This window comes from Somniosus microcephalus, chromosome 8, assembly GCF_052327205.1.
Source record: "Somniosus microcephalus isolate GS21.2 chromosome 8, FLI_Smic_1.0, whole genome shotgun sequence".
Classification (NCBI taxonomy): Eukaryota; Metazoa; Chordata; class Chondrichthyes; order Squaliformes; family Somniosidae; genus Somniosus; species Somniosus microcephalus.
The window spans coordinates 115864739-115892370 of record NC_140994.1 but is presented as its reverse complement, the minus strand read 5'-3'; the positions used below and the strand labels follow the sequence as shown (position 1 = coordinate 115892370).

Below are 27632 nucleotides of genomic sequence, written 5' to 3'. Positions count from 1 at the left end.
ATCTCTGGGTCACTCCACTCAGTACATCGCCGAGCACCGATCTCTGGGTCACTCCACTCAGTACATCTCCCCAGCACTGATCCCTGGGACACCATCACTGTCATCATCAGACACCTGGGCCAGCGAGGGATGGTCGTCTGTGCCTGATTTGCATTTCTTAGCCAGTAGCCCAGTTAAGTATTGTTTCGCCTGTCCGTGAAGAGACTTGTGTTATGGATGCTGAATGGTACCTCCTCCAGCTCTTCCTCCATCTGCAAAACAATCTTGGAGAGATTCCAGTAAATGCAGGAGTTGGTTCCAGTCAATAAAAGGCTGATAACAGGCAACCCATGAAGCTCTCCATCTCCATTTGTCATCAGCTCGATCTAACTTTTTTTAATTTTAAAAACTCAGCTGTTGTCTGAAATGCAATGTAGAATTTATTGTTCTGTCAGAGCAAATTGACTTCACTGCACTTCAACTACAACTGAACACATTTTATCCATAAAGACGTACCTTGTAAAAAATACATCTTTTATGATGTGGATAAACCTGTAAACTTTTGATGTGGTTCAGAAATATTAACCAAGGTCTTTTTGGCTGCTGCACAGACATTCCATCCGTTCAGAAGAAAAATGTATTACGTAAAGAGCTGTGTTTTTCTTTTCAAAGGCAAATTATACAATTTTTCCAGCTGCTTTATATGTTTTTGAAGCTCAGCTGTGGGTGCGTCTGTGCTGGGGTAGCATTATCAGGACTAAAATCTATTCTTTATTCAATTAAACTTCTTGCAGCTTGCACAGGCACAATTCTGTTTCTACACATCTTCACAGAAGCTGTGCAAGGAATCTTAAATCTTTGAGCAGTCTGCGATCTATGACTAACAATACTGTAATTGCCAGCTTGGCTCAGTGGTAGTGCTTTAGACTCTGAATCAGAGATGGTGTGTTCAAGTCCAATGGCAGAGATTCGAGCACAAAATCTAGGCTGACACTTCAGTGCAGTAATGAGGGAGTGCTGCACTGTTGGAAGTGCCGTCTTTCGGATGAGACGTTAAACCGAGGCCCCGTCCTCCCAGGTGTATGTAAAAGATTCCACGGTACTATTCAAGATGATCAGACGAGTTTTCCCAGTGTCCTGGCCACCATCACTCTCTGGTCATTTATCTCATTGCTGGCTGACACTTCAGTGATGGGCTGCACTGTTTGAGGTGTTGTCTTTCAGGTGGCATGTTAAAGATCTCATGGCACTATTTGAAGAATTTCCTTCAACCAACACCAACCATCTGTACATCAAATTGTAATTAATCTCTCTGCTATTTGTGGGATTTTGCTGTTTTCTACATTTGCCTATATAACACTGCACTTCAGAGTAGCACATTGTATGTGAAGTGATTTGATATATTTGTGAGTCATGATGAACTGTTTCATATTTTTTTCAAAATTCTACTGCAACCTATTCTGGGAGGTGGCAGAAGTGACAAAAGTGAATAGTTTTTTTTATAAACCTCACCAATTTCTGTCCCTTCCCATCAGCTCACAGTGCTGACTCTTGCTGGATTACAGTTCCACAGGCAACTGAGCTCTCCAGTACTGTGACCCAACTTGGTGTGTGAGCGTAGACAGTAAATACAGGAAACTTTCTGGTATCCGGCACGGACAGGACCGACGTGGTGCCGGTTCATCAACAATTCCGGATAACCGAATGCTATAGTAAAAGATACGGAACTCAGAGCTCCGTATAAAGCAACAAACCCTGTACAGCTTCAAAACAATCGGCACAAGTTGCAAGTGTCTCTGTAGCTTAGCAACAGCTTCAGCTACACCCTTGCACAGCAACAAATGGAGTAAAAAAAGTAATAAAAGTTATCTGAACCGACTCCTGAATTTTGCCGGTGGATAGAGCGTTCCGGTTATTTAGGGGCCGGTTAATCGCAAGTTTCCTGTATTGGCAGGCTGTTCAACTACGTGGCACATCACAGTAGGGCACATCCCTTTCCTTGCCTGAACACTCTATACAATGACATCGAGCCCGTATAATCCCACAGCTTGTTGATTTAACCCAAATCTGTATTGATAGCCCCGTGGTCTTGGCTTTCCTGCTGAATGGCTCTGCCCTGTCAGAAGTGTAATGGGCATAGATTTTTGACTTTGGCACCAGGATCTGCACGTGTAAGTGGACAGTAGTTTCTCGACCTCTGGTGCAGCTTCTCTCCCGTGCAGTGTAGTAGCTGTTCTGTAGAGTTTTGCTACAGTTGTGTAAAGGCGAGTGTTTCTTCAATTTTTTTTTGGCTGGAAGTTTGCGTTCAAAAGATGTGATTGCCAGTAGACAGCTATAATCTGTGTGTTTATGGTGAGTGGTTTCAGACTCTGTTCTCCTATGGTGTGTAAAATAAAAGATATGTCTTTGTTTCCTCACCATGAATATTGACCTAATCGAAGAGTTCAAGTCTTGTATTGCAGGACATGCTTTGTACCTTGACGCCCTCGGGTATACTATAAACTTATTGCAGCAAAAGGAATCCTAAAAGATGTCTGAGGTTTGGATGGTTGGGATCTATCCCTTTCTATCCTGCCCACCCAGGATTGATTTCTTTAACCTAAACTAATGTTATTTCTTTGTTCTAACATCTGTTTTCGCTCCTTTGCCAATCTAAATTCTGCTTGACAGAAAAAAAAAACACCTCTCCTCCTTTGTGAAGCGTGGGCTCTCTTCCCATTGCTGTGTTAATTTACAGTGCAGTGGGATTTTTTTGGTTGCAAAAAACTTTGTGAAATTTCCTACAATGCTTGAAACCAAATGATGGTTAAATAGAATTACACCCAGTCATGAGATTGCAATGTGCACCTGCGTCTCCCTGTTTCTTGTTAAATCAGCTGCTGTATTCTAGAATGATGTTATTCATTCAGTAAGCTGTTATCGTCCAGTCCTTTTAAAGTGGGTGTGTGTGGGTGGGTCAAAGGCCAGTCAGTAGTATTTGCATGAGTCTGTTTCAGATGCAAGGGGAAAATGGTGCAAAAGCCTATTCATTGAAAAATCAGGATCAAAAACTGTTTTAATCACTGTACAGCCCTATCGATAACTTGCTGAATATACGAAAGCTGGTCCCCACACACTTCAGTGAAATGTGCACTATTCTAAATACACTGGCTGGCCTTTGACCCATGTAGTCACAGGCTGGACTAGACATCTAGTGGAACTGAGCAGTGTGACTTGGTGTTGGATTTCTTACAGGAAGAAGTAGCTGGTGTGATTGAACCATATCACAACTTGAGGGTGGCATGAAGCACCTGTTCCTGTTGTAGTGTAGGTCTTTATTATAGTTTCAGTGCTCATCATAATAAAGGCACTTACGAAAGGTGTTGATTGTGGTTCGGATAAAGTAGAATTGCAGTGCTGGAATTGAAGCCCTTTTTGCTGAAGTTGCCACTCTCCTTTTCATACCTGGGTCCCGAATTGTGTGTGTGATGGGCAACAGTGAGCACAGCCTCGCATCAGCTGGTGGTTTTTGTCACACGCCCTGCCTGACATCTCTGCAGGTAACTGCAGCCAGTGAAACATTACTATATGTTATATTGAGAGTTGTAAGCCGATAAACGTAAAGATTTATGATGGAATTTTTTTTTTTAAATGAATAATGACACTATTCACTTTACCAGTGACAAAGGCAGTGGCACCAATCACATTTGATACTTTGTTCCTCTGATATCTTGAGGGCCATTAATTGGAGGTTCTTAACCAATTCTGCTTCCCAAATTCTCGGTATCCCCTTCTAGAAATCTGGCAGGATGGGACACCCTTCCACATGGCGATGTGATCTTCCTTAGCTTCACGTCTCCAGCAATGTCACTTAATGCGAGCATTTTAGTAAACAAAATGGTGTTGTACCAACCACCAAATGACCACGAGCAACCATTCTTAATACTCACTGCTATTTCATTGCACTATTGATGAGTAATGAAAGCTGTAGCACCATGTCTAATAACACAGTGGTACTCGAACTTTTTTGGTTGAAGGAGCCCTTTTCAAATGGATTAGTAATCACAGACACCCCCCCCCCCCCCCCCATCTAAATTATAATACTCATAATTATGAAAGTGCTGCATGTAAATCAGTGAGATGGATGTGCTTGCTACTCGCTGCAGAGTCTGCCTATTCTTGGTGTGATGTTTAACAATGACACTCATAAATCATTCTCCACTTCCAGGTAGGACCTGTACTTTGTCTTCATTGCTGCCATAACAGAAAATGAGGTTTCACAAATGTACCTAGTGGAAGGGACAATGTATATTCTAATTTTAGAGCACAATATATTAATTCTAATTTTAATTAATATAGAATTAATTTATTAATATAAATAAAAGGAGCTGTGAAATTGTGACTAATTTCTGGCAGATTCTGTCTGCCAGCACAGTCAGTTCCTGTCAAATGCCTGGCCTATTTATTCACATCTTTCCTTAGCTATTAGGAATAGTCAGTGAGCAGAGATTTGCACTGAAATATTGCTTTGGCAGTGTGCTCATCTGTCGCAACTCATTTATTACTGTAACATTTCCAACTCCTCCAATTATGCCTCATTATTATATATTCCTCCCACCTTTTCTAGACTCTTAATTGCTTCTCCTCCGTAACAAGTCGGCACCTGAATCTAGATGTTGTCTGCAGGAAGCCTGGGTGGGGAGTGTGGGCGAGCGTGCAGGAGGAGGCGCAATTAACTGCTCACTCGCTGCCTCTTTCCCCAGCCAGGGTGAACAGTTTGTCTAGGGTCCGCAGACATGAGCAAGTGCCGATTCGAAAAGTCAGAGCAGGTGAAAAATCAGCAACCTTATTGTGGAGGACTAACAGGGGAGTACCTCTATCTCCATAATTAACGAGCCACTAACAAAATCAAGGAATTGCCAGTTTCAAAGCCATACACACATCTGGGGAGCCATGAATTGCAGAGTCAATGTGCTCAGTTCAATTAATAAGGTGGGACTGTAAACTAAACTGACTGCTACTCATTATTTTGCGGACCCCCAGGAGTCCACAGACCCCAGTTTGAGAACCACTGGAGTAACTTGGATTGCTAGTTATAAGATGGCAAATTTCTGTCTGACAAACAGCAATTAAACGTGGGTTGACTTATAAGCAAGTGCACTGCCGTAGGATAAATGTTATCTACGGTTATAGCCAGGATGATGGGAAACATGCTTCAAGGAACCTATTTCGCCTCCATCTCCCATTGGAACAGTCCTTGTTCTCGGTCTGTCTAATCACCTCTAATCTGATTACTGTGTGCATTTAGGATTCTATTTTTTTCACTCCTTTTAGCTGTAGTAACACTTTTTTTCTATTTTCCAATGCTCTCTCCCCTCGACCTGAAGGTTTGGACTATGACTGGAGTATGAATGCTGCAACCTTCTGGAACCTTGCCGAAGTACCCATAGATGGTGAATGTTGACCATGGCGAGGGGGAATCTAGGACAACCAAGCTCGATCTTGTCCAATGTGTACACTGGAGAGCAACCAGAGACAGTGGCCCATGCTGGTTTTTCTCTTCCCATTGACCACTGTCCTGGCTGAGATGATCTAGATTGGGAATCAACTCCGGGACTTTCAGAGCTTTTATGACTTGAGTGCTCCCCTTGGCTATCGGGAACTGTCAGGCTGCAGTGAGCTCTGAAATTCACTCACTGATCTACCATCCATAGTGTGTTCCAGGTCACACTGTCTCTTTGCAATCCCAAATTCTACAGTTAGTGGTGGTTTAAGTAGCCCAAGGACCTGGACTTAATTCCAGCCCACACTGAAGATTCTGCTTGTCTTGGTGTAAGACTACAAAAGAATGCCTTTGGTCAGTCACAACCTATTTCCTAGTGGAGACGAATCAATGGCACACAACTGACTACAATGTGGCACCAAATTGCTGGTGTCACACCAAGGGCACAGGATTGGCTGGTGTGAGAAGTGAAAACCGCACTGAATGCAGTGGGAGGGGTATCCCACGTAAAGTCACAGTACTGCACATTGTTGGGTCAGAGAGATTTACACTTATCTAACTGGTGCTGTACCTGATCCTAGCACCAAGTGGGAAATGTAGGAAAATGTTCCTTTTACCCAAGACTCAGTAGTTAGATATGTTTTGGTTCTGCGTGCAGAGCTTTAGTCATGGGTCCTGTGCCATTGCTCAACAGGTAGTAAAACCAAATTGGATTCCCAACACAGACGTGATCTGCTCCTGGCCCATTACTGCCTGGGTGTTCTTTATGGATGTCACATTTTGCTCCTATTAAATATCAGAATTAGAACTGATGAAATACAATTATTTACTACCCTGAGGTAATTTCTCAAGCCAATTCTTCAAGCAAGTGTTTTTTAACATCGGAGGACAGCTTAACACCGAACGCTTTCATGCCTCACTGAAAAATTCTGGGCTACCTCTGCCAGGTTAATGTCAAACCAGCCAGTGGATCCAAAACAAAAAAGCTACAAAGCACACTGCATGAGTCGTCATCTGAGAGAGAAAAGACAAGTTAATGTTTTGGGTCAGAAGTTCTACACCTGAAATGTTGACCTCTCTTCTCTCGGGTGCTGACCCAACTCTCTCTCTCTTCCCAGCAATTTCCAGGCTTATTCTGTGTTGTTTCTGGCTTCCAGGTCTCGTGGGTTATCATTTTATCTTAAGTTATGCGCAGTTTTATAGCAGATTGTATTTGATTTGTATTCATGCTGACGTAACTGCTTTATTGCATAAAACACAATTGTTTATCTGTTCAGAATGATGGTGTTTTGCACTCTGTGTAGCGTAGTCAGTTGCGCACTGAGGTGCTAATCCTTAGAAATGTTGTACTGTGCAAATAGCTGCTATTCCTTCTGGCGGTGGTGCTGCCACCTTTCCCCCGACACCAGTGCCCATAGTCTGAACTTGGCTGGCCTCCCACCATTCACCCTCCGTAAACTTGATCCCATCCAAAACTCTGCTGCCCTTATCCTGATTCGCGCCAAGTCCCGTTCACCCATCACCCCTGTGGTCATTGATCTACATTTGGATCCTGACCCGGCAATGCCTCGAATTTTTTAAAAAGTTCTCATTCTTGTGTTCAAACCCTTTTGTGACCTCGCTCCTCCCCATCCCTGAAACCTCCTCCAGCCTTATAACCTTCTGCACTCCATCAAATTTGGCTTCTTGCGCATCTAAAGGATAGAGGAGCAGATTTGCAGGCAAATTACAGAAAAGTGCAAGAACTAGAGTAATGATAACTGGGGACTTCAATTATCCTAATCTAGACTGGGATAGTAACCATGTAAAGGGCAAAGAGAGGGAGGAATTCCTGAAATGTGTACAAAAGAACTTTCTTGATCACTGTTTCTAGCTCAAAGAGGGGCAAAGAAAGTATGAATAGATTAGTGGGTAACATGAAAGGGAACCCAAAATCTTTAAAATATCACGCAAATAGTAAAAGGGTCGTCAAAGGAAGGGTGGGGCCAATTAGGGACCAAAAAGGAGATGATCTTGTGGAGGCAACGGGCATGGCTGAGGTACTAAATGTGTACTTTGCATCTGTTTTCACTAGAGAAAAGGATGCTGCCAATGTAGAAGTAAAGGAGGAGGCAGTAGCAATATTAGATAGGATAAAAATAGATAGAATAGATAGAGTATGTACTTAAAAGATTGGCAGTCCTCAAAGTAGAAAAGTCATCTGGTCCGGATGGGATGCATCCTAGGTTACTGAAGGAAGTAAGGGTGGAAATTGTGGAGGCTCTGACCACAATCTTCTAATCCTCCTTGGATATGGGGATGGTGCCAGAGGACTGGAGGATTTCAAATGTTACACCCTCTGATCTTCAGTCTCGTCCTTCAGTAATCCAACTCCCCCTCAGTTTGGCAAAACAGTACACACGCGCACGCATCATTAATTGATGAAATTCTGAACGGTGCACAGGAAATTCAGTGCCTCGGAGGGGCTGGTCAGCATACAGGAGACCAAAAATACAACAGTTGGCCTTTCTCAGTGCAGTTTCAATTCACTGATTAGTTTACAATGTAAGGGAGATGGTGAATGTCTGTTATCACACTTTAAAATATTGCATTTCCTCTCTCTCTCCAATGTTTGACAGCCAAATGTATGATACTACATGTTACATGCTTGGGCTCATAGATTGATTTATGTTTATCTAAGACGCCTGCTAGCATGGCATTGTGAGCACTTGCTTAGAAACAAGGGTCACTGTTTCAAGGCCTAGGATTCTCTCATTAGCAATACTGGAGCAATTCCAAGGTATACAAAATAATTCATCGCAGCGAAGGTAGATCCTCGGCACTACTTCAAGCTGAACCATGACACTAGGCCAAAGACACTGGCCCAAATTAGTGGAAGGGGCATTTAAGTTCTTCAAATGATGCAATGGACTTGTGGGTGGAGCTAGAAAAAAGCCCTGGATGGTTTTAGTGTGGGACTGTCGGTTCTTTCTAGATAGATGAATGGGCTTAATGACCTTTCTTATTGATACAAATCTTCTGCCCACAGACCTCCCTGTGGAGGGACTACCCCATTTATACCACAGCATGGCCTGGATGGGGGCATATGGCACTCGATTTGTGGGCTACAATATAAATGGGGTATCTGACAAGCTCAGCTGTGATATAGCACTTGTGGAACAGGTGACTGGTTACTGCATCTTGTTGCTAGTGAAATAATTCTGCTCTGTATGAAGGGGTAAAAAAGCTGCCAGTACCCATCCTACCTGTAGTGTATACTGTCTTGCGCCTCAAAATGCAGCTCTGATTGATCATGAATAGCTTTGGCTGAATATGCAAACTGACACTTTTTGGCTGCTGGGAGAGGGCTGGCCACGTAGGGGATAATGGGGGTTGGGGGCAGAGGAAGATTTTTTTCTAGTCATTCTGCACTGGGCCACAGCCCCAGTGCTCTGCACAACCGTTTTAAACTGTTGGGAGGCGCAATGTTGAGTCTGAGCTTTGTAAAGACCAAGTGACAGCACGTACACAATAGTGAGCTTATCAAATGGAAAGCCAAGTGTACAAACTTGTGTTCAGGCTGGGTTTTATGCAAACTCTTTTTCCATTTTCAGTTGGGTTGACTTGTTTCTATTGGTCCCTTTCTTTCCTCCCCCTATCCCTCTCCCCCCCCCACCCCACCATCTACCCTGCTCCTGATTCCTTCTACCTCCTTCACTACAGCAGTGGGACACTGACCCACACATCAGGCATGAATGAACTCCCCAGTGAAAGAGGCAGAAGTGAGGAATGATACAATTTGGCAAGTAGAGAAGAACCTGACTCGTTGGCCAAAAAAGGGTAGAATTTAATTTTTCTTCAAACAAAAACAAGAGCAGCATAGTTGGCTCTAGTGCCATCACCTGATACCCATGGTTTCACCCTATCCATGTAATTTGTATCCAGCTGGCCTCGCTCGCATAGGAATAGATGCAGAATTAAAAAGAAAATTAAATCCAAGATTGGGTTTTGTGATTCCTGGCATGACCAATGTTGGGTAGCTGGGCCATATTAAGCTTCAAGGCCCAAATGAATTAATACTAAGTTATTCTATAAACCTCTCCAGACTTCATCTGTGCAGCCCCTACAATGTTGTAGGATTGTGATTTGTTTGATGGGTGCAACTCTGAGCATTCTGCCTCTTTGAGCCAATAAACCAAGTATGTCAACAGGATCCAGCATAGGCATGTCTTCAGAAGTTGAGCCTGGCCTCTGCTGGGGGTTATGTTTGGTGCTGATAAAACCATCATGGCCAAGTTACTTACCAGTGTGATGTTGCTTTTGTGAAATATTGTCACTAAAATTTCAGTGAAATATACTGTGGTTTCAGTGGAGTATACTAGTGGGGGTGTGGAATTTCTACCCTGTGGCAAATACCCAGCAGTATAATCATAGATTCTGTACTTCCAAAAACAGAGTGTAGTTTTGAGCTGAAGTTCCAGGGTACAGGCCTGCCACCATGGTGTGAGTGATTTGAGGTGACTAAGCTATCGTGCGTTGGTAAGAATAGGCTAATTGCATCCAGTGGCAGCACTGGACTCCAGCTAAAGGTAACTATTCAAGTTCAGAACTTCTCCCAGTCGTCTTTGTTCTGTGTTCATGGCAGAAAGAAAAACATGTTTCACTACAAAGCTGGTTCTCTCTTGAGCAGGAACCTGCACTCTTGATGCTTGGGATCACGTGCCAGGGGAATGACAATGACCAACTAGCAATGGTATATAGAGTAATGGAGATCATGTAGGATGCCCACCAGATACTCTTGTCTGCTCTGAAAGGAGGTACATGCCGCACTATTGGACCAAAATGTTCAGGCTAAAGCTAATAGATTTCTTTACTAGTAGAGCAAGACACAAGATACTGAAAATACAATACTTAAAGGAAGGAATACACAAAGGGTTAAAATACCACTCTTGGAAACGCATTTCTTACACAAGTTTGATTGGATTGTTGTCTTTTACAGACCTTCATGATATGAAATTATAGGTGGGTGGTACAGATTTCAATTCAAACTTCAGATCTCCAAACAGGACTAAAGTGGAATAACGATTTATGACCTGCCATGTTATAACCATGCCTTTGAAACCTGCACCTTGTGAAGTAAGGTGTTAATGCCTTGGCGCTGCCCTTTTCCTGCCAATATTTCACTTTAATGGATAAGCAGTCAGAGTAATTAAATTAAGTTATTCCCCAATCTATTAACCAGCATACATTGACATTTTAAGCAGCCATTCCCAGTCTTTAAACAGCTAATTTCTGAAGCAGCGTTGACATAAGTAAAGAATATCCAACCAGGGCATACATCTTCCATTGCCACTGTAGTTATGCAGCCAGTTGTACACAAGGTCATCATTGACACACAAACAATGGATTCACCCAGACATACAGCTGACTGAAGGCCATTTTTAAATCACACTTTCGTTGTCTATGGAAAGTCTTACAAACCACAAAAATCCCCCATTTTGTCACAACAGCCAGTGCTTTTCAAACATAAATCCTTGTCACTTTTATCCTGACTTTGTTCACTCTCTCTCTCTCTCTCTCTCTCTCTCTCTCTCTCTCCAGACCATAGAATCCAATTGGAGGTGCGGGCGGCACAACCTTCAGAGAATCCAATGTCGGTCGGAAAATAGCAAAGGAGTTTACTGTCTGCAGTACGACGACGAGAAAATAATCAGCGGTCTGAGAGATAACTCAATCAAAGTGAGTAGTGAAAATGACAGAGTATTGCTTGTTTCACCATTTCATTTTCTTGGTAATAAGAAATAGAAGCAGGAGTAGGCCATTCAGCCCTTTGAGCCTGCTCCGCTATTCAATAAGATCATGGCTGATTTAAAGTTCACATTCCCGCACTATCCCCATATCCTTTGATTCCCTTGGTATCCAGAAATCTTATCAATCTCAGTGTTGAATATGTTCAACGATTGAGCATCCACAGCCCTCTGGGATAGAGAATTCCAAAGATTCACAGCCCTTTGAGTTAAGAAAGTTCTCCTCACTCAAAATGCTGACTCCGACAAACAAAACTAGTGTGCAAAACATTGTGGTTAGTTCGGAGTTTTCTAAATATAATTTGTATTTAAATATTCATAAAATTCAATATGTTTTCTTGTATTCCCTCCCCAAAATGTCCCTGTAAGCCTTGCATGTCTTCTTCACTGTGGTCTTTTAGTCTCACTTGAGTTGCTTAGTTGCCTGGTGTGTACAGATAGTGGGACGACTGCTCCAGTGTCTCTACAATTGGTTTGCACCATCTGCTGGTTAAGTTTACCCAAAGGAACACAATCTCTAGGATGGGGATTGTTCGCAGGCGTGTTCGGGAGATTAACCTTTCATTCCGGGAGACTCAACAATCTGGGAGGAACCCTAAACTATCCTTTGGGGTCACTGGACAGCGATCAGGAACACCACCCCTAGTCGATCTTCCCCTAACCTGGGGATGCTGAGGCCAATTGTAATGCAATCTGCATAAATTTCTATGATTCTCTGCACCACCCTGGCTGTGAGCAGTTAACTCGGCAATAAATTTAGAACCATCTTAACCTGCTAATGGATAGGTTCAGTGAGCCATTGGGGGAGCTGATGGGTTGTGTCTGGAGGAGAGCATCTTAATGCTGTTTTACCCCAGGATGTGGTTAGCAGTCTGTCGCAGATGAAAGCAATTTGAGATGACAAATTAAGAGTACCAGACAATGTATATCGTTAAAACATATTGATTTGTGTGATTTCCCCCCCCCCCCCCCCATTGTGTATTGTTGCTTAAGGCAAGAAACCGTAGCAGTAAAGAGGATAAGTCAGCATTAGGCTTCTTTTTGATTTTGTTTCTGGTTTTATTTGGCTGCTGCAGATTTGGGACAAACAGTCGCTGGAGTGTTTGAAAATACTAACGGGTCACACAGGCTCTGTGCTGTGTCTGCAGTACGATGAGCGCGTCATTGTTACTGGGTCTTCAGACTCTACAGTAAGGTAAGATGCAGGAACCCAGTGGCATATTACAGAGGCACCATCCCGACAACTAAATGTTTGGCCATTTACTGACTTGGCAGACCAGCAATCTGCTCCCGGGCATATGCCAAGGTATACACCAACCACCAGGAGCAGCACAAGAACAGTGATGACCTCCTTTAATTTCCCCCTCTCCTCTTCTCCCCATCCCCCAGCAGCATATCTGATGGCAGGAAAGAACTTGGAATTTATGTAGGGCTGTTCACAACTTCAGGGCATCCCAAAGCATTTCACAGCCAATTAAGTATTTTTGAAATGTAGTCAGTGTTGAATGAGAGAAATAATCAAATAATTTATTTCAGCGCTGTTGGTTGAGGGTTAAATATTGGCCAGAATCCCAGGATAACTCTGCTGCTCTTCAAAAAGCGCCATAGGAGCTTTTGTGTACACCTGAGAGGGCAGACGGGGCCTCGGTTTAACGTCTCATCTAAAAGACGACACATCTGTCCATGCAGCACTCCCTCAGTACTGCACTGGAGTGTCAGCCTATTTACTATCCTCCAGTGTCTGGAGTGGGGTTTGAACCCACAACATTCTGGCGGAGGCCCAAACCACTCAGTCGGTGGTAAATACCTCCACCGTCGCCCTGCAGGTTGACTGCCACCTCTTTTACAAATAGATTCTAAGCTCTCCCCAGGAGCTCAGCTGGCTAAGAAAGAAAAATAACTTGCATTTATGTGGTGCCTTATCACAGCTCAAAATGTCCCAAAGTGCTTCACATGCAACAAATTATTTGAAAGGTATTCACTGTTGTGTATCTGCGGCCATTTTGTACACAGCAAGGTTCCTCAAACAACAAGTGAGATGAATGACCAGTTGATGTGTTATTGCAGCTGAAGGAGCACAACTCCACCCAAGGAGCAATGTTGGCCAGTGTGCCAGGAGAGCTCTCTCCTTTACTTTGCAAGGGCTTTACCGTCCATCCGAACCACTGCAGTTGGCGGCATCTCCTGCAAATGACGGAAAACCTGACAGCACGGCACTGAGGCGTTCGTCTATACTATGTGCTCAAGTCCTGCAGTAGGGTTTGAACCTCGGCTAGAGTGCTACCAACTAGGCTAAGCGGACAATTGAAGTAGTGTGTAACTAGGTTCACATGATTCAGTTCCTGAGCTTGCTGAGTTAGCAAGAAGTAGGGTGAATGCATGAAATTGGGCTGAACTGTGATTCCCCTCCTTAATGGTAGAACAGCCGGCCAACACATGAAGAATGGCCACTTAAATGAGGTACCACAGGGCAAGCTGTGCCTGTGGAAATGTGCGCCATCAGGAGATGGTGCCTGTAGTAGAGGCAGAGGAAAAATTTTGATATAATGTTGATTCTGTTCATTTAGACTTTGTCATGATTCAGTGCAGTGCTGCTCAGCGTATGGCCATTGTGAAATGGTAATCCAGTGACATTCCGTAACTGGATTTGTGTTTATTCAATAGGGTCTGGGATGTTAATACAGCAGAGGTTTTGAACACACTAATTCATCACAATGAGGCAGTATTGCACCTTCGGTTCAGTAACGGACTGATGGTCACATGCTCAAAGGACAGATCTATAGCCGTGTGGGACATGGCCTCCTCCGACTGACATCACTCTGCGGCGGGTGCTAGTTGGCCATCGGGCAGCGGTCAATGTAGTGGACTTCGATGACAAGTACATTGTATCGGCGTCAGGTGACCGAACTATTAAAGTGAGTTTAAATTTCCTTTTATCTACTTCTCTGTCTCTGTCTCGTTCTCTCTCACCTGTCTGTGTGTGTCCCTCTCCTTTATCTACCCCCCACCCCACCTCGCGCCTCGGTCTTGGGGTCCCACCCCCCCCTGCTTGCGCCTGGGGGGGTGGGCCTCATGCCTCGTTCTCAGGGGGCACCCCCCCAATGCGCCTCTCCCGGGACCCCCCCCCTTCCCCTCACAGCTCGGTCTCCCCCCCCCGCCCCCCCTCACACCTCGGTCTCTGCCCCCCCCCCCCCCCCCCCCCGTGCCTCGGTCTGCGCCCCCCCACCCATGCGCCTCGGTCTGCGCCCCCCACTCACGCCTCGATCTGCGCCCCCCCCCCCCCACTCGCGCCTCGGTCTGCGCCCCCACCCACTCGCGCCTCGGTCTGCGCCCCCCCCCCAACTCGCGCCTCGGTCTGCGCCCCCCACCCCCCCCCCTCGCGCCGCGGTCTCCGCCCCCCCCTCGCGCCGCGGTCTCCGCCCCCCCCCTCGCACCGCGGTCTCCGCCCCCCCTCGCGCCGCGGTCTCCGCCCCCCCCTCGCGCCGCGGTCTCCGCCCCCCCCTCGCGCCGCGGTCTCCGCCCCCCCCCTCGCGCCGCGGTCTCCGCCCCCCCCCTCGCGCCGCGGTCTCCGCCCCCCCCCTCGCGCCGCGGTCTCCGCCCCCCCCCTCGCGCCGCGGTCTCCGCCCCCCCCTCGCGCCGCGGTCTCCGCCCCCCCCTCGCGCCGCGGTCTCCGCCCCCCCCCTCGCGCCGCGGTCTCCGCCCCCCCCTCGCGCCGCGGTCTCCGCCCCCCCCTCGCGCCGCGGTCTCCGCCCCCCCCTCGCGCCGCGGTCTCCGCCCCCGCCTCGCGCCGCGGTCTCCGCCCCCCCCCTCGCGCCGCGGTCTCCGCCCCCCCCTCGCGCCGCGGTCTCCGCCCCCCCCTCGCGCCGCGGTCTCCGCCCCCCCCTCGCGCCGCGGTCTCCGCCCCCCCCCTCGCGCCGCGGTCTCCGCCCCCCCCTCGCGCCGCGGTCTCCGCCCCCCCCCTCGCGCCGCGGTCTCCGCCCCCCCCTCGCGCCGCGGTCTCCGCCCCCCCTCGCGCCGCGGTCTCCGCCCCCCTCTCGCGCCGCGGTCTCCGCCCCCCCTCGCGCCGCGGTCTCCGCCCCCCCTCGCGCCGCGGTCTCCGCCCCCCCTCGCGCCGCGGTCTCCGCCCCCCCTCGCGCCGCGGTCTCCGCCCCCCCTCGCGCCGCGGTCTCCGCCCCCCCCTCGCGCCGCGTCTCCGCCCCCCCTCGCGCCGCGGTCTCCGCCCCCCCCCTCGCGCCGCGGTCTCCGCCCCCCCCCTCGCGCCGCGGTCTCCGCCCCCCCCCCTCGCGCCGCGGTCTCCGCCCCCCCCCTCGCGCCGCGGTCTCCGCCCCCCCTCGCGCCGCGGTCTCCGCCCCCCCTCGCGCCGCGGTCTCCGCCCCCCCCTCGCGCCGCGGTCTCCGCCCCCCCTCGCGCCGCGGTCTCCGCCCCCCCCTCGCGCCGCGGTCTCCGCCCCCCCCTCGCGCCGCGGTCTCCGCCCCCCCCTCGCGCCGCGGTCTCCGCCCCCCCCTCGCGCCGCGGTCTCCGCCCCCCCCTCGCGCCGCGGTCTCCGCCCCCCCCCTCGCGCCGCGGTCTCCGCCCCCCCCCTCGCGCCGCGGTCTCCGCCCCCCCCCTCGCGCCGCGGTCTCCGCCCCCCCCCTCGCGCCGCGGTCTCCGCCCCCCCCTCGCGCCGCGGTCTCCGCCCCCCCCCTCGCGCCGCGGTCTCCGCCCCCCCCTCGCGCCGCGGTCTCCGCCCCCCCCCTCGCGCCGCGGTCTCCGCCCCCCCCTCGCGCCGCGGTCTCCGCCCCCCCCTCGCGCCGCGGTCTCCGCCCCCCCCCTCGCGCCGCGGTCTCCGCCCCCCCCCTCGCGCCGCGGTCTCCGCCCCCCCCCCTCGCGCCGCGGTCTCCGCCCCCCCCTCGCGCCGCGGTCTCCGCCCCCCCCTCGCGCCGCGGTCTCCGCCCCCCCCCTCGCGCCGCGGTCTCCGCCCCCCCCCTCGCGCCGCGGTCTCCGCCCCCCCCCCTCGCGCCGCGGTCTCCGCCCCCCCCCTCGCGCCGCGGTCTCCGCCCCCCCCCCCTCGCGCCGCGGTCTCCGCCCCCCCCCTCGCGACGCGGTCTCCGCCCCCCCCTCGCGCCGCGGTCTCCGCCCCCCCCTCGCGCCGCGGTCTCCGCCCCCCCCCTCGCGCCGCGGTCTCCGCCCCCCCCCTCGCGCCGCGGTCTCCGCCCCCCCCCTCGCGCCGCGGTCTCCGCCCCCCCCTCGCGCCGCGGTCTCCGCCCCCCCCTCGCGCCGCGGTCTCCGCCCCCCCTCGCGCCGCGGTCTCCGCCCCCCCCTCGCGCCGCGGTCTCCGCCCCCCCCTCGCGCGCCGCGGTCTCCCCCCCCCCCCCCCCCCCCCCCCCCGCGCCGCGGTCTCCGCCCCCCCCCCCCCCCCCTCGGGCCCAGCGCCGCCCCCCCCCCCCCCCCCCCCGCGCCTCGCCCTCCCGTCGAGCCTCGGCCTCCAACCCCACCCCCTCTCACTCCTGTATCGCACTGTCTATCCTTTCTAGCCCAGAACTTTACCGTAGAATGGACTTCCTTTATTCCAGCTTTGACAAACGGTCTGCACCCCAAAAGTCAACTGTTATCTCTGCAAACACTGCCTGATCACCAGTATTTCCAGCATACTGTTGCAATTTTCGGGCATCTGCAGTTTTTGTTTTTGTTCCTTTCGTCCATGTTTGCTGTGTCACCATCTGCTTTTGTGTGTGAGCTACATGACCAGTGTTACATGCTTTAAATAGCTGTATATGTTTTCCATAAAAGGCAGCCTGTATCCTTTGCTTTTTGTACTTTATTTGATTTTTATCCCTATGTTTCCCTCTAATTATTTTCTTCTTTGCCTACTTGACCTGGAGCGAGGTTGGGTATGCAGACGCTGCCAGTACCGCCTGTAGAAGGCAGCTGAGTAGCGGCAAGGGACATTGAAACATAAAATTCTGCAGGGGATTGACAGGGTAGATGCTGAGAGGTTGTTCCACCTGACTGGAGTGTCTAGAACTAGGGGGCATAGTCTCAGGATAAGGGGTTGGCCATTTAAGACTGAGATGAGGAATTTCTTCACTCAGAGGGTGGTGAATCTTTGGAATTCTCTACCCCAGAGGGCTGTGGATGCTCAGTCGTTGAGTATATTCAAGACAGAGATCGATAAATTTTTGGATATTAAGGGAATCGAGGGATATGGGGATAGTGCAGGAAAGTGGAGATGAGGTAGAAGATCAGCCGTAATCTTATTGAATGGCGGAGCAGGCTCGAGGGGCCAAATGGCCTACTCCTGCTCCTATTTCTTATGAGCTTGGTGCCTCCCTGCTCGATGTGACTCAGATCAGTGGCTGAGCAGCGTGAGGCTGGAACCGGCACCCTTCCCTGCCCTAGAGACCCATTTAACGTCCTTCACTCAGGTTGTCTGGACATTGACCCTTTTCAGCTTTGTTTATTTCATGCAGAATACTGTTTGACCGATATGTATGTGGAATATTTGTTGCAATGAAGGGTCCTTCTAGAAATGTTTTCCATTCTGATGTTGACTGTCCTGTTGGGTATTTCCAGCACCTTCTGTTTCTATTTCATATTTCCAGTGTTTGCAGTTTTTCTTTATCTCTGGAGCGTTTGGGTGAACTGTAAAGCAGCAACGCATCTAGGTTCTGATCATTGGTTCACTTTTCATTTGTGTAGTTTTTAATGTGCCATGTGCTCCCCAATCTGCTGTGGTCTTGCAATGTAGTCCTGCGTTTTCTAACTCTCTCCTCGCTCAATGTACTGATTCTCTCTGGGATACGGTACCCTTGGTGCTTGCCACCTCCCCAAGTGACCATTCTTTGTGTGATTGTTGTCGGTGAGTATTGGCAGGCTGTCAGACCATATGGAACATCATTGGCAAGATTCCGTCCTTTCCACTAGGAGTCACTGGATCACAGTCTGGAGTGGATACCTTTGCAGGATTATGATTCCCTCTTCCTAACCTCGGAAAGCGGAGGCCAATTGTCGCACCCCTATGCTGTGGCAGTTTAGATTAATTTAACACCCCACACTGGGGATCGAAGCCGAATGTGAGGTCTGTGTGGCTTAGTAGTAACTGGGCAGTGCCTTTTTTCTTATCTTTTCTCTGAAGGAATATTGATGCATTTTCTTGATGTGCTTTTTATGTTCAAAAATGTAGGACTTTGAACTACAGGAGCTGTTTTGACCCTGTGTGAGCTCGTGGTGGAAAGTAGAGAGTTTTAAAAAAAAAATTCTTTTCATGGTGTGACACTTCTTTTGTGTTTAACCCTGCAGGTGTGGAGCACGAGCACTTGTGAATTTGTACGTACCTTGAATGGCCACAAACGTGGAATAGCGTGCCTTCAGTACCGGGACCGACTGGTTGTCAGTGGCTCTTCTGACAACACCATCAGGTAGAGTCTGTCGGATGTGTGATTGTCCCTATCTATATATAATGATTAGCACGCATGCATATAGAGTGCAGGGCTACGGGGAAAGCGCAGGGCAGTGGGACTAATTAGATAGCTCTTTCAAAGAGCTGGCATAGGCACAATCGGCCAAATGGCTTCCTGTGCTGTATGATTCTATGATTACACATTATCTGTATACATTGATTACCACACATGGTACAGAACGATGACCACATAAATGTTTAGAGATTATCATACATCCATATATAATCACCACAATATCCATATAGATGGATCACACATCTGAATAAATTGATTACCATTGTGCAGTGTTTCTAGTATTTGTAACGTGCTACAACTAATTAACAACCTAATGCAGGTATCTTATCCCTTCCCCTCCACCCAACTTCATGTTGGGGTACATTCCACCAGGGGCTTGGCATCCTCTTGTACCTTGTCCAAGTAACTATTCTTCATTTGGTAGCCTACAGCCTCAGCGCTAATTGGCTATTCATTTCAAGGAGGGCTATTGCTCTCCCCTGCCTGACATCCGTATATGAGGGTTATTGAATAATGATCAGGATCCTTGGCTGTGGGGAACTGCCCAGCCTCCACTTGGCAGCAGCATATAGTAGTGTCGCTCTGATTTAGCTTGGCCAATCCAGTATGATTGTGGTGCTCAAGAGATGGTGAGTGACAACAGTGGAGGATGTAGGGTGGGGGAGGGGATACAACAATGATTGAGGGGATTGGATTATGAGGAGCGATTATGTAAATTGGGCATGTTCTCAATGGAAAAGAAAAGATTGAGAAGTGATATGATTGCTGTTTTTAGGATTGTAAAGGGACTAGATAAGGTAGACTATGACAAGCTGTTGCACTTGTCCAGAAGTGTAGAAACAGGACACGGCCTGCGCTTGGAGGGGTAAATTCAAAATGATTGGACGGAAATATTATTTCAGTGAATGAGTGGTCAATCGATAAAACTGACTCCTGAGGGAGATGGTGGAAGCAGTTAGTATTGATTCATTCAAATGTGAATTCGATAGATTTCTTTCAGAAAATAACATTTTGGGATACAGTATGAGAGTAATTTTAGACGTGACTTTTTTTATTCGCTCATGGGATGTGGGCAAGGCCAGCATTTATTGCCCATCTCTAATTGCCCTCGAGAAGGTGGTGGTGAACCGCCTTCTTGAACTGCTGCAGTCCGTGTGGTGAAGGTACTCCCACAGTGCTGTTAGGGAGGAAGTTCCCGGATTTTGACCCAGCAACGATGAAGGAACGGTGATATATTTCCAAGTCAGGATGGTGTGTAACTTGCAGGCGATGGTGTTCTCATGCACCTGCTGCCCTTGTCCTTCTAGGTGGAAGAGGTCACGGGTTTGGGAGGTGCTGTCGAAGAAGCCTTGGCGAGTTGTTGCAGTGCATCTTGTAGATGGTGCGCCGGTGGTGGAGGGAGTGAATGTTTAAGGTGGTGGATGGGGTGCCAATCAAGTGGGCTGCTTTGTCCTGGATGGTGTTGAGCTTGTGAGCATTGTTGGAGCTGTACTCATCCCGGCAAGTGGAGAGTATTCCATCACACTCCTGACTTGTGCCTTGCAGATGGTGGAAAGACTTTGGGCAGTCAGGAGGTGAGACACTCGCCGCAGAATACCCAGCCCCTGGCCTGCTCTTGTTGCCACAGTATTTATGTGGCTGGTCCAGTTAAGTTTCTGGTCAATGCTGACCTCCAGGATGTTGATGGTGGGGATTCGGCGATGGTAATGCTGTTGAATCTCATGGGGTGGTGGACTTTCACTTGTTGGAGATAGTCATTGCCTGGCGCGAATGTTACTTGCCACTTATCAGCCCAAGCCTGGCTGTCATCCAGGTCTTGCTGCATGCGGGCATGGACTGCTTCATCATTATCTGAGGAGTTGCGAATGGCACTGAACACTCTGCAGTCATCAGCAAACATCCCCACTTCTGACTTTATGATGGAGGGAAGGTCATTGATGAAGCAGCTGAAGATGGTTGGGCCTAGGACACTGCCCTGAGGAACTCCTGCAGCGATGTCCTGGGGCTGAGATGATTGACCTTCAACCAGCACAACCATCTTCCTTTGTGCTAGGTATGATGCCAGCCAGTGGAGCGTTTTCCCCTGATTCCCATTGACTTCAGTTTTACTTGGGCTCCTTGATGCCACACTCGGTCAAATGCTGCTCTCACCTCACCTCTGGAATTCAGCTCTTTTGTCCTTGTTTGGACTGAGGCTGTAATGAGGTCTGGAGCCGAGTGGTCATGGCGGAACCCAAACTGGGCATTGGTGAGCAGGTTATTGGTGAGTAAGTGCCGCTTGATAGCACTGTCGATGACACCTTCCATCACACTACTGATGGTTGAGAGTAGACTGATGGGGCTGTAATTCGCCAGATTGGATTTTTCCTGCTTTTTGTGGACAGGACATACCTGGGCAGTTTTCCACATTGTCAGATAGATGCCAGTGTTGTAGATGTCCTGGAACAGCTTGGCTAGAGACACGGTTAGTTCTGCCGCACAAGTCTTCAGCACAACAGCTGGGATGTTCTAGGGACCCATAGTCTTTGCTGTATCCAGTGCGCTCAGCTGTTTCTTGATATCACGTGGAGTGAATCGAATTGGCTGAAGACTGGCTTCTGTGATGGTGGGGACCTCAGTAGGAGGTCAGTATGGATCATCCACTTGTCATTTCTGGCTGAAGATGGTTGCAAATGCTTCAGCCTTGTCTTTTACACTCAAGTGCTGGGCTCTGCCATCATTGATAATGGAGATATTCATGGAGCTTCCTACTCCCGTTAGTTGTTTAATGGTCCACCACCATTCACGACTGGATGTGGCAGGACTGCAGAGCTTTGATCTGATCCATTGATTGTGGGATCGCTTAGCCCTGTCTATAGCATGCTGCTTCTGCTTTTTAGCATGCATGTAGTCCTGTGTTGCAGCTTCGCCAGATTGGCACCTCATTTTTAGGTATTTCTGCTAATGCTCCTAACATGTTCTTCTACACTCATTATTGACACGTGGTTAAGTGTAGCAAGCTTGGGAGGAACCAGTGACTTTGGACCTATGGTTCCCAAAGCTCTCCACCACTGGGGTTTTCCTCGCATCATGCCTGGGTCTGTTGTAGACTAAGTGATAGAGATTGATTGCTGTGATTAGTTAGCAACTCCATTATTGTTGTATCACGTGACTACCAGAATGGTAGAAGGACAACTAGATGGACCATGGTCTTTTTTGTCTAGTAATCTCCCTGTTCCCAATGTGCATTAAAAACATTACACCAAATAAGATAAAGGTCAACTAATGGACACTTGAAAGGAAGGATGAATCTACCTTTGAGCACATTTTGTTCATCCTGTTTCCTACTCCAGGGGAAGGATACCATTAAGTTTGACCTTGTAGAAATGTCAGTTTTATTGCTGATGTAGTGACCGTCGAGTCTGGTCCCTGTCACAGCTAGGCTGCTTCAGTGACATTGCTGACTGGACACTCTAGGAAATTGTGGGGGTCACTGCTTCAGATCAGCCCGAGAGCTGATCTTGAGCTGGCCGGCTCTGGCCAAATGGCTGAGGGGGGGGGGGTGGGGCGCGCGGAAACACTTTTCCTGTACCTGACTGGGTGGGAGGCGAGTACTGACACTGGGTCTCCCAAATGGAAAAGTGTTCCATTCAGCAGCACTGACACCTCTCACCTTTTGATTAAAAACAGAATTCAGAGAAACATATTCTCGGAATCCTATATGAAAACAAACATGAAACATGAGGAAAAGCAGTCTGGGGCCTGCCCTAAACCCACCCAGTAAGGCAGCACTGATATAGCTCCAGTACCATTCTAATTCTCTGATGCTACGTAAGAATGTTGAAATGGTTTGTAATGTTGGTGTTCCCTGTTGCAGGTTGTGGGACATAGAATGCGGTGCCTGTCTGCGGGTCTTGGAAGGGCACGAGGAGTTAGTTCGATGCATTCGATTTGACAACAAAAGGATTGTGAGTGGAGCTTACGATGGGTACGTAGTCCTGATCTCCCTATCTGGGAATGTTCACTTCTCTCAAATCTGTCCAGCTCCCTTTTGAAAGACTGTATACTTACCATACATATGGTAATCTGTTCCAGAGGGCTGTGACTGTCTAGGAAAATAAATACTTCATAATATCTAATCTAACTATTGCACCACATTTTAGAATCATGTTAACTATCTATCTCAAATACCCATTACGATGGCAAAGACTTAGGCCGGGAGGATATATGATGGAGGTTGTTCAGCCTGTATTTCTCTAATGAGAATAGCCTCTACTTGTAGAATTACATAGAAAATTCACGGAAAAGGGCCATTCGGCCCAACCAGTTCATGTTGGTATTTATTCTCCATACGAGCTGTAGTCCTAATCCCCATGTGCCTGCCCTGTTCCCATATCCCTTTATGCCCCTTTCCTTCATGCACTCTTGTTCTGTAACCTTTAACGGTGCCCCTGCATTGTATACACATGCCTGGAGTTTTCCAGAACCAAATGCATAAAAAAGAAAGAACTTGCATTTTATTTAACATCTCCCACAGCCTCCGGACGTCCCAAAACGCTTCATAGCCAACAAAGTACTTTTGAAGTATAATAGCAAAATACTGCAGATGCTGGAAATCCGAAATAACAACAGAAAATGCTGGAAAAACTCAGCAGGCCAGGCAACATCCGTGGAGAGAAATTAAGAGTTGACGTTTCGGGTGAACCCTTTTTCAGAACTGGAAAGGAAATAAAATAGATTGAAGGCAGGGCTGCGATAGAACAAAAGAGAAGTGACAAGACATTAAGAGGTATTCAAAACTAGATGAGATGGTAATAGGACAGTGGAGACAAAAGACGGCTCAGATTAGGTGTGAAGTGTACTGGCAGGATGAGTGACAGCTGCCATGTGGGAGAGAGGGGGATAAAAAGGAAAGGGGGGGAAGGGAAGACCCAAAACAAAGGGGTGGAAAAAAATATATAAGTAAAAATGTAATAGGGGTCGAGGTTATGATCTGAAATTGTTGAACTCGATATCGAGTCCGGAAGGCTGCAAAGTGCCTAATCGGAAGAATTAAAATGACACCTCCGTTCAGTCCGTAAGGGTGACCCCGAGCTTCCGGTCGCCTGTCATTTTAATTCACCGCTCCATTCCCACTCGGACCTCACCGTCCTTGGCTTCTTGCATTGTTCCACGTAAGCGCAACGTAAACTCGAGGAACAGCAAATCATCTTCCGATTAGGCACTCTGCAGCCTTCCGGACTCAATATCGAGTTCAACAATTTCAGATCATAACCTCGGCCCCTATTACATTTGTACTTATATATTTTTTTCTACCCCTTTGTTTTGGGTCTTCCCTTACCACCCCCCCCTTTTTTTTTTCTCTCTCTCCCACATGGCAACTGTCACTCATCCTGCCAGTACACTTCACACCTAATCACACAGAATCACAGAATCTACAGTGCAGATAGAGGCCATTTCGGCCCATCGAGCCTGCACCGAGACATATCCCACCCCATCCCCGCAACCCCATGTATTTAATCCCCTAACACTAAGGGTCAATTTATCATAGCCAAATCAACCTAACCCGCACATCTTTGGACTGTGGGAGGAAACCGGAGCACCCGGAGAAAACCCACGCAGACACAGGGAGAATGTGCAAACTCCACACAGACAGTCGCCCGAGGCCAGATTTGAACCCGGGTCCCTGGCGCTGTGAGGCAACAGTGCTAACCACTATGCCACCGTCTTTTGTCTCCACTAGTCCTATTACCATCTCATCTGGTTTTGAATACCTCTTAATGTCTCGTCACTTCTCTTTTGTTCTATCACAGCCCTGCCTTCGATCTATTTTATTTCCTTTCCAGTTCTGAAAAAGGGTTCACCCGAAACGTCGACTCTTAATTGCTCTCCACGGATGTTGCCTGGCCTGCTGAGTTTTTCCAGCATTTTCTGTTGTTACTTTTGAAGTATAGTCTGTTGTAGGAAACGCAGCAGCCAAATTGCGTACAGCAACATCCCGCAAACAGCATTGAGATAAAAGATGAGCTAATCTGTTTTAGTGATGTTGGTTGAGGGATAAATATTGGCCAGGACTCCCCTGCTCGTCCAATAGTTCCATGGGATCTTTTACGTCCACCTGAGAAGGCAGACGGGGGACCCATTTTAATGTCAGATCTGAAAGACAGCACCTCCAACAGTGCAGCGCTCCCTCAGCACAGCACTGGAGTGTCAGCCTAGATTATGTGCTCAAGCCTCTAGAGTGGTACTTGAGCCCACGACCTCTGACTCAGAGGCAAGAGCACTGCCACTGGGCCACGACTGATGCTTAACACTGTGTTTACCATATTGTCAGGCATCAGACACCCAGGCACATTCCCATAATTTATCAAACTTATCCAGTGATGAATGTAAAATAATAGATACACAGGGTTCCACAGTATGCACCCAGGTAGCTGCCAGAATTAAAATCTTGACATCCCTAGTGCACTGTGGTTTAGTTCAGCACTTCATTGCTTAGAGTTTCTTAGGACTATGATGTATTTCTCAGGGTAACATGTGTCTCCTCCTCCCTCCAGCAAAATCAAAGTATGGGACTTGCAAGCTGCACTCGATCCTCGTGCCCCTGCAAGTACTTTATGTCTACGCACTTTGGTGGTACGTATCCACGCTTCAGTGTTGCCAACCTAGCAATACAGCTCCTATTGGAAGGGTTGCACCAAGCTATCAATATTCAATCACAGGAAAAATGATTCATAGTACATGAGCGATTGAACTGTACTTTTGTAAATAATTTTTTTTGCAGAGTTGTGATTTGGAATGCACTGTCTGAAAGGGTGGTGGAATCAAATTCAGTAGTAACTTTCAAAAGAGAATTGGCTATATACTTGAAAAGGAAAAATTTGCAGGGCTATGGGGAACGAGCAGGGCAGTGGGACCAGTTGGTAGCTTTTTCACCAAGCCAGCACAGGCACAATGGGTTGAATGGCCTCCTTCAGTGCTGTATGATTCTATGACACTGCAGGGCTGAGCAACACCATTCAAACTGCAGAATTATGCAATGCAGATTACGGGTACGGTAGTGTAGTGCTTATGTTACTGGACTGATAATCCAGAGGCCTGGAGGAATAATCCAGAGAGGCTGAGTTCAAATCCCACCATGGCAGTTTGGGAATTTGAATTTGATTTAAAAACAAATCTGGAAATAAAAAGCTGGTATCGGTAAAAGTGACCGTGAAGCTGTCTGATTGTCGTGAAAACCCAACTGGTTCACTACTGGCCTTTAGGGAAAGAATCCTGCCGTCCTTACCCAGACTGGCCTTGACTCCAGTCCCACAGAAACATGGTTGACTCTTAACTGCCCTCTGAATTTGGCCAGTTAGGATGATTAGCCACCTTCCAATGGAAGTGTGCTCCCATAAGTTGTTGCATGTAGGAACTTCAGTGAACACCGGATGAAACGCTCCCAGCTAAATTAAAATGATTGAATCTGCCGTTCTGGTTTACAAGAATTCACATTGGGGTGGGGGGGAGGTGTCCTAGCTCTTTCGCCCAATTTTCTCCCGGAGGGTGCTGGTTCTTGATGTGGTATGGTTGCATTTGGTGCTGCGCCCAAGTGTGAGAGCCCTGACAGCAAGTAAAGGCTTGCTGAGGGCATCACAGCCAAGCCCAATGCTGTCCTTGCCCCACATCCAGATCTGTGCTAACCAGCAGGAGGTCTCTGGATTGCAGTGGTGAGCAGGAACCCCCACCAACTTTTCCCTTCCTAACTCGTGGGGGAGTACTCTGGGCAATTTTTTTGCATTAACAGGCACCATGACTGAGACCCACTTGTTCAGTTCAGGCCGAGGATTGAATCTGGAACCTTTCTCGTCTACATGACTCAGCCACTCACTGTATAAACCCACAGAGTTGTCAGGGAAGTCATGCAAATGATGTGCAATACCCAGCTTTGCATGTTATTTTGGCTCCTTACATTTTGGCTCCGGATCGGGTGTCCTGTGGTGAGACGCAGCGTAAAGGTCCTTCTCCGCCATCCCAGCAGCAAGTCAGCCCCAGCCTTAGAGTAGCACCCCCTACTGCATCAAGTTGACTTGTGTATTTTCATCTCCAGCCATCCTTTTGCCTCCGAGCCAGTTTAATGTGTGAATTGGGGATAATTTTGAGCGACGGACCCACTCCTCACTAGGCTGTGATTAGCCAAACTCATTTCACACTGGTCCCTCGCACAAAGCCGAGAAGTCTGAGCTTGATTCAAATCCCAAAACCCAGCTTCCTTCTCCCCCACCCCTGCCAAAATTAATTATTGTAAATTAGAATTGTAGATGTGATGCGCTATCAATTACTCATAAAAGACTGAGAGTTAGAAGAGTAACTAAAGGCTTTTATTAACAACAGAATGGAGGTCTGCCTCGAGTGGTCGACCGGTCCAGAATACAAGGGCTGGGGAGCAGTCACCTTTATACTAGGACCTGTGGGAGGAGTCAGCCGAGGCATGTCCAGGCATGTACACAGTGGAATACAAACAGGACAAACAGGAATACAAACAGTGGTTTACCACAAGATGCAGTTTAGGGTTTGCAACAACTGCTTTTAAAAAGAAAATAAGAGATGTTGAAGGCGGTGATGGCTGTTTAATGGAATATTATAGCCATGTTGACAGGTTAAAGAATAGCACTTGCTCCAGGGTTTGGAACAGTCCAAATACATTACGATCGCTGGCTGGAAGACGGTGGCCTGCTTCATGCCAAAGCCTATCCAGCATTGGAGGGATGTAGACAGCCCGTCACTCGTCAAGAAAAGCACCACAAGAGCTGTCGGAGCTTATTGTTTATGCCAATAACGCTAGAGTTACTGCGGCTGCACCTCGATATTCTGCATCCAGAGAAAGTCCACCAGCTGAGGCTTCACACTCCACTCCTCCTGTGCAACTCTGTCCGAGACTGCGTCAGCACCCATAATCCTCTCAGTTTA

General features: G+C 48.4%; 1 protein-coding gene across 1 annotated transcript in view; it reads left to right on the top strand.

Moving 5' to 3' along the window:
* Nucleotides 1-27632, top strand: part of LOC147113754 (F-box/WD repeat-containing protein 11-like) — a 180209-nt gene that overhangs the window by 131067 nt on the left and 21510 nt on the right. The window contains 7 exon segments of the mRNA XM_085995066.1: nt 11042-11179; nt 12324-12442; nt 13912-14053; nt 14055-14162; nt 18526-18644; nt 22558-22668; nt 25238-25316. Of these exon segments, the coding sequence (XP_085851192.1) occupies nt 11042-11179; nt 12324-12442; nt 13912-14053; nt 14055-14162; nt 18526-18644; nt 22558-22668; nt 25238-25316 (816 nt within the window).